Source organism: Ambystoma mexicanum, chromosome 11, assembly GCF_040938575.1.
Source record: "Ambystoma mexicanum isolate Mex_15411 chromosome 11, UKY_AmexF1_1, whole genome shotgun sequence".
NCBI lineage: Eukaryota > Metazoa > Chordata > Amphibia > Caudata > Ambystomatidae > Ambystoma > Ambystoma mexicanum.
Genome location: NC_090934.1, coordinates 560558848 through 560571410, shown reverse-complemented (window position 1 = coordinate 560571410; position 12563 = coordinate 560558848). Strand labels below are relative to the sequence as shown.

The 12563-nt window shown below is 44.5% G+C and overlaps 1 protein-coding gene across 1 annotated transcript in view; it reads right to left on the bottom strand.

Annotated features, from left to right (window-relative positions):
• FBXO3 (F-box protein 3) overlaps nt 1–12563 on the bottom strand; it is a 1552568-nt gene that overhangs the window by 1195718 nt on the left and 344287 nt on the right. Inside the window, exon 3 of the mRNA XM_069623397.1 lies at nt 304–464. Coding sequence (XP_069479498.1) covers nt 304–464 — 161 coding nt within the window. The remainder of the gene's footprint in view (nt 1–303; nt 465–12563) is intronic.

The window sequence follows — 12563 nt, the reverse complement described above, 5'->3', positions numbered from 1 at the left end:
TATTGTTTCTGCAACACTGGTCAGTTTGCTTTCTTTTGCTCAGCTCAAAAGACGTGGTTGCTAAAGCCCATGAAATTATTAAAATAAGCATTCCCACGCAGCATGCAATCCAGAATGTTATTCAAGAAACAAACATTAATATCCTGCAACATTTTGAAGGGGTTAATTCCTCTTTCATTACAACAATGTGTTCTTATTCAGACCCATGGAATAAAAACTCATAAACAAAAATACTAATTTGTATAAAGTGGCTTTAAATAGCAACATTACAATAGAAACAGAAGAAAAGTTGAGTTACAATACCTTTCAAGGACATAATCATACGGGGACACTTCTCTCCTAAATATCTCTCAAGATCATCCCATGCTTGCTTCAAAGTGGCATAGTGCTGAATGTACCGTCCGAGGTCTGTATAGAGCTCTTTGAACGTAGCCTTCCAGCTCAGACTCCTCTGGCTCTTTGCCCTGTAACAAATGAATATAGTAATGAGAGTTATCCCTATGATAACTATTATTTGTATATTTAATGGCCCTCCATGGCAAGATTCCTACTCCCACCTAAAAATAGTATTGTGCATGTCGATGCCCTTCCCAATACAGACGACCTAATTTCATTCTGGACGTTACCAGTCTACTTAGTTTCTGACATGTTACCCAGAAGTCAAACCTAACGCCCAGATGGTGGGTTCAGTGAAATAATGACTGATACTTATCACAGAATGTCAGGAGGACACATTTAATTATAAGAATAGGACTTTTCTATACCGGATATGTGGATCCAGACACTTGAATAGAATGTTGGTGTTAAATGAGGGGCAAATGCTAACATCTCAATGCATAAAAGAACTCTGAGAGAAAACAGTTTAAAATTAAGCTTCTGGCCTAGAGTTAGAGAAAGTCTATAGCGAAGATGAGCCAACAACTTTGCAGATCACAACAGGAACCAGGCCTAAAGAATGTCACATCAGTGGATTTACCTGAACAGAACAGGTCCAGAAAAAGTGGGATGAGTTTACCAACCAAACTAGAATTTCAAAGAATAGGAGACCCGTCCAAAACAATTTGCAAACAATTGTGTGGCAGTTTAGTTATACATGCAGTCCCCACGCATGTCAGCGAACAGGAGCAGTAACAGTACGCCAGTGGGCTGCAAGAAGAGACCACTAACTGGAAGCATTAGCACAGCAGCCTAATCATCTGCAGCTCCTAGGGTCATCAATGAGGAAGCTTGGCACTTACCATGACTCCATTGATAAATTCAAGAATTGCAACATGTTTGTTAGAGAAATAAATCATTTACATGGTGTACATAGATTTGAGTGACACATTTGTATTCATGCCGACAGAAAATAACACTGGCAATAAGTCAGGATAGGAAAACCCACAAAAGAAAGACTATTATAGCACGAGAAAACACCCAACCATGCAGGGAGCTAAGCTACTCACACCCACCATTCATACAAAATCTTGGCAAGTTAATAATACCATAGCGCCAATAGACACATATGTTCGGCACATAAGTGGAAGCAATGCAAGGCATAAATTAGTTTCCAAGAATTGATTAGCAGATTTTGCTAATTAAAATGTTGTTGATTAGCAAACAAACGCATTTAATTAGCAATGTTGTACTGATATAATGTCACGAAAAGTTACTTGTACCCAAGACATAAAATGAGCAACAATACAGCAGTTCTGTGTACCACTGAAGTAAGACATCATAAGTGGAGTCAGGCCTTGCAAATGCTTGAAAAATTCTGCCATGCCTGCAGGTTGAGTAAATTAATTTACCAACTCGACCTAAGAGAAGTGCACGTGACCCCTGACAAAAGAAGACAACACATTTAAAAGCGCCTTCTCTAAAACGGTGCATATCACCACAAACACACTTTATTTCTGCCTCAATGCTGCCACCCAGAGACAAGCCGTGCACAGTTAAACTTGTATTTGACATTTACTGCAAACAAAGTAAATGGTAATTAAAGGTTTCAAACACTCCCTACAAATGGAACTCGCCCTTCTTAAAATCTACTCGACAATGTGAGTGGGCAAAAAGACTTTGCGAGCCCTGGTTGAGTGTCTATAAAACGTAAAAGGTTATCTGCATGAATGGACACAAATAACCAGCTCTCTCCTGCAGCGCTAATATATAATGCAATCATAGAGTAAAGTGAGCTCTGGAGGCCAACTACAGTGAATGGTACTGCAGTAGATCGGTGTAGGTACGGTATGCAGTAATAAAATTGCGGGAAAAATATCACCTTTACAAAGAAATAGTGGCAAAAATGCTGTGGTTTGACCCGGTAAAGGTGTACCCCATTATAACATTTAAGGGGAGCGGGGGTTGTGGGTGTGTCACCCTTTCCCCTTAAATGGTATAATGGGTCTGTCTGGGGGTTGCAGGGGTGTCCCCCGCATCCTTTACATGGATTGCGGCAGCAAAACCACAGCCTTTTTGCCGCGATTTTTTGTGTAAACAGCCATTTTTGCCGCAATTTTAACACATGGAACCATATGTAGAGACTGGATGGAACTATTGATCATTACTTTGCGTAAAAATCTAGTTAGCTTTGTGTATTAATTATGTAAGCGGAAAGAAAGTAAGACTAAGAGCGGCTGGCATAACAAGCAGAGAACTGGGCAAACTAGGGGGAATACTGTAGTTTGCTGACCCTCTCACTTTCAGGGTAGCTGGTATAATGCAACAAGGTGATAAGATAGAATGTCAAGGAGTATTGGACCAGCTCATGGGTTGAGCACCAGTTGCAACCAGTAAGTTACAGAATTAGGTTTGCCATCGAAAGCATTGGGCCATATGATCATGTGCAGTTTCAAAAGTATTCACTCATCAATATGATGCATCTTCCCCAACGAAATAAAATCTAGTTGGCAGTATGGGATTTGGATACACTAATCTAGACTTTACTGTAAAGCATTGTGTAAAAGCATATGTATTTTGCGTTAAAATGTTGACCTCAGCAAATACACATTGAACCGTGACATCATGGTTTCCGAAAACACCATCTTGGCTGCTTTGCTCTCATTTCCGAGTTTTCATTCTGAACACAGTGAGAAGTCACAAAGTCATAGCTTCGGAAGCTAAAACATGCCCCTGCACAGGAATGTTGAAACTGCTGAGCGCATTGTTTGTCTTTTCACTTAGAGCCTTGAAGTACTGGCACAGACATAGCTAAACTGTAAATTAGGTGCCATCCTGTCTTCCTTGATTCTTTCGGACTTTCTGCAGCTAATTGTGAATGTGCATCTAGACTATTAAAGTGAAGCACAATTCACAGCGTATGTTGTTCTGAAGGTATTACCCAAATTGACCTTTTGCACAATTTACCTAATTATAGTGGTCCTAATTGCCCTTCTGCACAATTGACCTTTATTTTATTTTAGTTATTTTACATATGTATTGGGTTGGTTTTGGATTATAAATAATATAATGGGATTGTGTGGGGAGTTGCGGGGGTTTTTAGATTGGGTGGGGGACTGCGGGGGGTTTCCCCCCGCATATATGTCCTAAGTGACATTCTAAATTAGGTAAATTCTCCCGAGGTCAATTGTGAAAAGGTCAATTAGTATACAACCGTTCTGAAGGGTCGAGCTACTGAAAATCAATAATATAGATAAAGTAGCTCGAGGAATGTTACCTTGTGTTCGGATGCTTCCCAGACAGTAAGTTGTCTACGAGGTGACGTCAAGTGCTCTAGCACATGTTGCCAAAAGTCTGTAGGTCTATAGGTCAAGAGGTTCCTCCAACTCTTGTTCCAAAGGTAGAGATGTCTGTAGGTCTATAGGTCACAAGCCATCATCACGTGATAAGCTAGCCCAAATTCATCATGGTATTCCTAATGTGTGTACAGCACATCCACTCCCCCATGTCTTAGCTCACTTTTTTTCTATGCCTGTATACATGCATTGCAAAACCGAGAGACCACTCAAGTGTGAATAAACTGTTGTTTATATATTTGTTCCTCGTGACTGGTGTGTCTTCATTTCTTTGCAGTAGCCTCATATTTTTGGACTAACAGAATGGCGCCCGGAACGTGGGCTCTTCCGATCAGGACCCATCGTTTTGCGAGGACAGAGTGGACGGAATGAGATCGGAGTATCTGGTGCCCCTGCACCTTGAGACGCGATTCCTTAGCAGATTGCTGCTTACAATCTCCGGATGCCACGCTGCGCCCAGAGGTCATGACGGCAAGATACCCGGACTAGAGGCTTTTTGGGTAAGATGGCCAGCCACAACGATTAGGATACTTTGATGGGGGAATCCCTCTTACTTTTGAATCAGGTGAGTCTGTTTCAAACCGACAGTGTTGCCTGATGTTGTTTTGATTGTAAAATATTTATAAGCATACAAATATTGGTCTGGTAGAACTGCTTGTTTAGACATGCCAGGTTTTAGTAAGTTGTCATCCTGTTGAGCAACACTTTGTGGTAGGGGAAGACAACTGAATGATGGGTATCACTGGTCAGGCTCTGGCATGGCTGACCTCTTTCCTTTCCGGTCGACCCTCCCAGGTCCAAATGGGCTCCTTCCTCTCTGACATCTTTTTCTCCACCTGTGGTGTCCCCCAGGGATCCAACCTCTCTCCCTGGCTTTTCAACCAGTATCTGGCACTCCTTGCCCACCGCATCGCCGCTCTCTGCCCCCACTTCCAGTGCTATGCGGACGATACCCAGCTCATTTTCAGGCTACCCTCGGCCTCCTCCTCTCCTTCCCTCATCTCCGACTGTCTGTCTGCTATCCAGGAATGGTGTGCCGCCAATGACCTCTGCCTTAACGCCAGTAAGACTGAGATTCTACTCATCGGCACACCCACTCCCTCCTTCCCTGCAGCTCTCTGGCCGGCCTCCCTTGGCCCCCTTCCTGCCCCTACCTGCAAGGCTAAAAACCTCGGGGTCATCTTCGACTCCACACTCTCCTTCTCTCCTCATATATCTGACGTCTCTAAGAAGTCACACTACCAGCTGCACCTCCTCAGAGGTATTCTTCCCTTCCTCTCCTTCCCCCAGAAGCTCACTGTCTCCCGAGCCCTGGTTCTCTCAAGGCTGGACTACTGTAACAGCCTCTATCTTAATCTGCCTGCCTCCACTCTCCGCCCTCTGCAACTTATCCAGAACAGAACTGCGAGACTTGTCCTTGGCCTCAAGCCCAGGGACCGTATCTCTCCAGGACTGAAATCTCTTCACTGGCTCCCAGTGGCTGCGAGGATTAAGTTCAAAACCCTCTGCATTGTCCACAAGGCCTTCTGGGGCTTGGGGCCTAAATACCTTCAACTCTCTCTTCCTAAATATCTTCCTTCACGAGCCCTTCGCTCATCCGTCTCCAACTCCCTCATGGTCAGCCGCTTCTCTAAGCAACGAGCTGGGGGTAGATCTCTCTCCGCAGCAGGGTCCTCCCTCTGGAACAGCCTTCCTGCCTCCCTGAAACTCGAGGAGAACCATCTCCGGTTCCGGAAGCACCTCAAAACCTTCCTCTTCGCTTCTGCCTTCTCTCTCCCTCTCCCCTGCTAAACCTGCTTAACTCCCCACTGAATTCTGCACTAAACCTGCATCTGGGCCACTCTCAGTGACCTCGGTCCAGGGCCCAGCCACTCTCCACTTGCACTGCCTCCCTGGCTCCCCCTGCACTGTGGGACTGTCACTGTATCCCTACAGCCCCCTTCCCAGCACTTGCTCTGCACTTACCTCGCACTTGCCACCAGCTGGCCCTTTTATTTATTATTTATTATTTTATTACGCTACTTACCTTGTACTGCACTTCCCCCCCACCTCCTCCCCCTGCACTTTCTCCTTTTCCCCTTACCTCTGCACTTGCGCGATCTGAATGACACCTGGCCTAGTAGGATCGTTTGTCTGTCTTCCCCTTGTTTCCCTCCCTCCCTGCCTCGTCGCGCCTTGAAACACTTGTGTATAGGCGCGTTACAAATACCATATCATATCATATCATATCATATCATTTGGAATATAGTCAACCGGCACTACCCGCAGGGTCACCGGCATATGATATGTTCATAAAATATGGTATTGGAGCTATAGTATTCAATAGTATTTGGCATCGTCAAACCAGACATGAACCAGAATTTCAGTGGCCGAAATTCAGGAGTTTTGAGATAGCCAGAATTGGGTATTTGGAAACTGTATGGTTACAAAAGAAAGTGAGGCTGGTTGCATTTGACGTTGTTAGGGATTGGTGAAAGAAAGCCACCCAACATCTCGGAAGCAGAGAGAAACATGCATGTAAACACATTACACAGGCTGGTAAAGCCTTAGCACATTACCAGCAAAAAGAAGAGGCTATGAGGAAAATGAATAGGGGGTTCCAATAAGAAATACAGAAAATATACCCGTCAAAAGACTTGCATGCATCTTATGAATTGACAAATACATTGTTAAATGAGAGGAGAATGTCTCCTACCACACCACCTCCATATGTGTCGCCACAAGCACCACAAATGCAACCACCATTACTTGCACCATCTACACATTTTGATAGTTTTCCTTTGCCTCATGCACACAACTTACTCCTAATGTCATTACCGACAACTTCTAACACTCAACTATTAACACATGATGATACTGCTAGTGATCAAAGAATTGTAACCCGCAGCACCAGCACAATACCGCCTGCAAGGAAGAGGGAATTAAGGAATTGGGCAGAACATTATATAGAAGGGGGTGATGAAGCAGCAACTTCGCATTCTCTATCAGACCATGGGGGTATTCCTGAACAAAAGATACTGATAGAACAAATGGGTTTATACTTAGCCGAGGTTTGGGGTGACCAGACTGATTCAGCTGTACCACAGGAATTGTAGGATTTGAATTTCTTGTCTCGTACTAGAGATACCGCACTAAAAGTGTGTGATCATTTATTGAGATTCTTTTTCTTCAAGCATGTACTAGATTGTTTGCATCAAACAGCACTAAAAGAAGGTACACGATTACCATTGTATGTGCAGAAAAGATTGTTGCCACCTCCATCGAAAACAGTTAGCGAAGAAACACACATTTGTACATGAGACGCTCTTAGATGTTCTCACATGCCTCCATTCCACTTATCAAAGTTCATGGCACGTTTAGTCAATATGTTCTGCCTATGCAGAGAAAGGTTTTACAAGTTATGGTAGAATATTTGCAAGATGAATGTCTGAGGAAGAAATTATGTTGTCCTGCTGAAATTATGGACATTTACAAACATGCGTTTTCTGCGGACACCGCGCTGACTTCATGGTCACTCGATTTGGCTTTGCTCCTTAATAAACGTTCAGATTTTCCCACTTTACAATTGCCTATGAGAGAGGTTCCTCCAACTCGTTCCAAAGGTAGAGATGCCTGCTATAGGGGAGCACCTGCCACGACTATTCCAGCCCATTATATTTCACAGTTGGATCATGTTCCGTTTTCACGACAGGAAGTAAACACCCTTAAGCAGTCTATTCCAGACATTAGAAAGAATCCTATGGGATTCTACAAAGAAATAGAGTCTGTTCTGAATTTGTCAGTTTTCACCTTGGGTGACTCAACTTATTATTCCCTGTAATTTTACCCACAGATTTATGGAAGCCAATTAGGACCATAGACGATCAAGTTGCCATGGGAGATACTTGGGTTGCATTGGAATTAGGAATGCTAGAGAAAAACCACCCAGAGCATATTAATGTTACTGAACCACATAGAAACTAAACTTAAATCTTTAGTGCCTGAAAAGAGAATTATTTGGGATAAATTAACCACGTGTATACAAGGAAAGACATAGGGAGCAACAAAATGTTTGAATAGGTTTGAACAAGTATTTTCAGACTTTAGTGGCCAAAACCTAAGTACGGAGCCTGCGCAGAGATTATTTGTTGACAAATTTGTGCAAGGATTATTGGTAGACATTCAGACGCAGATCACTGCTTCGGAAAGTGCACGGCAGGTTAAATCACAATCAGACGTTTTAGATATGGCCCAGCATTACGAAAATAGAGTCAATAATGAGAAGGGGAAAATAGAAAAGAAGAAAGGAGATTTAAAGACTAGGGTACTTTTGCAACAGATTGCAAAAGGAGCATGGGGTGGGAATAATGGGAATACACAACCGAGAAGCCAGTTAATACCAGAAACGGGGGCATTCACATGAACCAATGTGCCTATTGTAGGCAAGAAGGTCACTGGAGGGCACAGTGTCCAACCCTTCAGCAGAGAGCAGCGAATGGAACAATCGGTAAAAGATCGAGAGCACGCAATGGCATGCCCGGTCTGAGTAGGAATCAGTTTGTCCAGTATCAACAGAACCAGCCACAGGATAATAATGCAGGCAATCAGGGAGGTCAGCAACAGAATACTGGTAATACGAACACTTTACACCAATTCACACTCCTATTTCACTGAAGATTTTACATCTGATGATCTTCTGTTCCGTTAGGATAGCCCAAAGCAGAATCTGGAAGGAACCTATTCCTATGGATCAGAAAGGACCCTACGTAGAAATGAAAGTTGGGAATAGAGCGCATGTTTTTCTAGTAGACACTGGAGCACAGAAGTGCTGCATTGACCAGTTTCCCATTGTCCCTGACATTACTACCATCTTGACTATAATTCTAGCTACGGCTACACATTTTTCCGTAATCGATTTGAAGAACGCATTCTTTAGCATACCCATTCATTCAGACAGTAGATACTTGTTTGCATTTTCTCTGGGAGGACGCTCTTTCACTTTCACACGCATACTGCAAGGATACAGTGGAAGTCCTAGTATTTACAGCAGAGCCTTTAAAGAACAACTCAGTATGCTTGAATTTCCTTCTACTTGCACGTTAATACAGTACATTGATGATCTACACATTGCTGCAGATTCAGAGGACGCTTGCACTGTGTTAATATTGAAGCATCTAGCTGAGCATGGTCATAAAGCATCTTTGAAAAAATTCCAATATTGTCAACATGAGGTCGCCTATTTAGGCTCACCTGGTCTCCACAGGGGCGCCGAACGGGACTGGCAGGTCTGCGGTTAGATGGCTCACGTGTCTTCTCTGTATCTGTGCCCTCACGATGGTGCGCCTAAAGGCTTAAATGAAGCGTTACCCAACTGTGAGGCAGAAGACCCACATCCGCCTCCCGTGGTCTTCTGAAAGCCCCTCTGCTATGTCTCACCTTTGCTTTAAGAATGGCATGCTCTCCGTCCTGCAGCAGTATGGGGGGGCGCGTAGAGTTCTAGGATCCAGTTACTTCACTGATCCCGTCGAGTCTCAGACAACATTGACTCAATGAGTAAGTCTTTACCATTAAAATGGTTAGCCAAAGAGTTCAAATTGTTCAGGTTTTCCATTTGTTGTCTTTCCTTTGTGGGTTTCTTACTGGTGCGAAAGTTCGTAGAACGCAGAGTTGTCTTTTCAAGAAAAGGTAAGTTTGCACCAGCGTTCTGTGATAAGTCTGTATATGCGCTATGACTCTTCTGTGTGACTGACCTGCTGCTCTCTTATTTTGCAGATGCTGTAGGACCGCGTGACGAAGATCAGCGGATCGCTAGTAGGAGCGGCCTTCAGGTGAGTATGTCGCTGAGTTAACTGTTTCGAATGGCGTTTCCCCAATTTGCGCTAACCTGATGTTTCTTCTTGCGTCCGACAGGTGCGGCGACTCCGGCATGGTGGGTGAACGATGGAGCGGTTGCGGGATGGAGGTTCGTTGGTTCGCCGGGAAGAGCAGCTCTCAGGTAGGAACGAAGCGCTGGGTAGTGATGTGGTTCCCCTTGGTCAGCGCGGCTAACCTGATGTCTTTTCTTCCTTTGCAGGTTGCTCGAGAAGGAACTGGACTGGCATTGTAGCTGACTGGTCTGAAGGTAACAGACACGTTGAGCGTTACGCTGCAGGAGTGCAGAATAACGCGAAGCGTGTTCTGTACTAAAGGCGTGGTTTATATAGCTTCATAAAAGTAGTCCCCAGGTAAAGTAGTCCCAACAACCACACCCAAGTAAATAGTTCCCTAGGCAAGTAGTCCCTTCAGCCTGCCTCAGATTGGCCCACACGTGCTTTACCTTGTTTGAATCTTGCCATGTTGGTAATGGCAGCATGAGCCTGGCGCCAACGGCGCCAGGACCAAGTCCAGGAGGCCCCTGAGAGAGTCTTTGGGGTATTAAAAGCCCTCATGGAAGTCGAAGTCCTGGGCAGGTTGGTCTGCACCGGATGTGTGGGGAAATGGACTGTGACAGCACTCTCCCTCAAGGCCCCTCCCAAGGTGGTTTGTTTCGCTTGTCTGGGTTTGGTTGGATAATTTTGTTGGAACCGGTTTACTAGTCGAGGTGCATGAACGTGGTCACTAGGCTCCCATGATCTTACTTGGGGACCATAGCCTTTCCAGTCAACTAGATAGAAAAGTTTTGATTTGACCCACTTTGAGTCCAGAATGTCTTTTACCTCGAATTCCAGTTCACCCTCTACCAAAATAGGTCTTGGTGGTTTTGTTATCCGAGTTCCTGGTTGTACAGGTTTCAACAGGGAAACGTGGAATACCGGGTGGACTCTCATGTTTGGCGGTAACTCCAGTTTAACTGCTACTGGGTTGATGATGGCCTTGATGGTATACAGTCCCAAATACCTGGGGTTGAACGTGTGGGTTCCTTCTAGTGGTATATGTCGGAAGGCTAACCAAACCTCAACTCCAATCTGGTATTTAGAAGCTTCACTCCTATGTTGATCTGCAGATTTCTTGTATCTTTCTTTAGCTTGTTTCAAATGTTCTGTTGCTCTCTTGAAGGCTTGGGTAATGGTGGAGTGTAGACTGCTTACGGCAGGCATTTCCAAATGTTGAGGTGGGTCGAGTTCTGAAGTTCGTGGATGTATTCCATATATTGTATAGAATGGGGTTTGCACCGTGCTGGAATGCAAAGAGTTATTGTAGGCATACTCGGTGATCCATACAATGTCCTTTCAATTGCCTTCAGTTTGATACAACATGCATCTTAGGTATTGCTCTAAAGTCTGGTTGGTTCTCTCGGTTTGACCATCCGTTTGGGGATGGTGGCTGGTTGAAAGTCTGACATCAATTTGGGTCAACTGACAACATTTTCTCCAAAACTGTGAAATAAACTGACTGCCCTGATTCGAGACTAAGACGGAGGGAAATCCGTGTACCCGGACAATTTGTTCTAGGAATTCCTTTGCCAAAATTGAAGCGGAGGGCAAGCCTTTTAACAGAATGAAATGGGCCATTTTTGAAAATAAGTCTACCACCACTAATATGGTGTTGTAGCCGTTGCAGGGAGGAAGGTCAGTAATAAAATCAAGGGATAATGTATGCCAGGGTGCAGGAGGTATGTCCAAAGGCTGTAATAGACCAGGTGGTTTTTTTTTGGGCCTTGTTCTGCGCACAAACGCCACAAGATGGTACAAATTGTCAGATATATTTTCACCATGTTGGCCACCAAAAATGTCTCTTGATTTTGGCTTCAGTTTTTGCAATTCCAGGGTGGCCTTCCATGAATGACTTGTGATAATTTGAGATAACCTGTCTTTGCAGTTCCTTACTAGTTAAGTACAGGCGCCCTTGGAAATAAGGTAAGTGTTCAATAATAGAATGATGGTTGCTTTTGGTTGACCACTCTTTTAAGGCCTCAGAATTAAAGAGGTGCGAGATGTCCTTGTGGATGTCGTCCAGAGTTGGTGAAGTGATGATTCCAAGGATTCTCCCCTCTGGGATGATGGGCACGGGGTCCGGACTTGAGTATGCCTCTTCATCCCTATACGGGACAGTGCATCAGCCTTGCCGTTTTGGCAACAGGTCGGTACCTAATCACAAAATCATATTCTTCCAAAAATAAAGCCCATCGGAGCTGGCGGGAGGACTGGGCCTTGGCTGACTTGAGGTACTGTGGATTTCGGTGATCAGTAATCACAGTGATGGTGTGCCTGGCTCCAAGGAGGTAATGTTGCCACGCTTTGAATGCTGCTTTCATGGCCAGAAGCTCCTTGTCGGTTATAGCATAGTTCAGTTCTGGCACCGTGAACTTTCGTGACCAAAAAGCCACTGGAAGAAGTTTGACTCGTTTCTGGGTCCTTCTGTGAAAGAACCGCCCCCCTTGCCAAGCTGGACGCATCAGTTTCCACCACGTAGGGGAGGTCTGGGCGTGGATGTTTTAAAACAAGCTGAGGTGAATTTCTTTTTCAAGTCTTGGAAGGCCTTTTCAGCTTCGTCAGACCACTGGAAGCGTTTGTTCTTTCGTAACAAGGATGTGATGGGGTGGACTAAATGCGAAAAACCTGGAATGAATCTGCGATAGAAGTTTGCGAATCCAAGCATGCTTTGCACTACTTTCACTGAAGTTGGAGAGGGCCATTTGAGGATAGCATCCTCTTTCCGCGAATCCATCCGCACTCCGCCTGGCGTTAAGACGAACCCAAGAAATCCGACCTCTGTAACATGGAAATAATATTTCTCTAATTTAGCATACAGCTTGTGTTGCCAAAGTGTCTCTAGTATGGCACGAACGTGTTTTACATGTTCCTGTTCAGAGGCTGAGTACACAAGGATATAGTCAATATATACGACTACACAAACGTCGATCAGCTCTCGAAG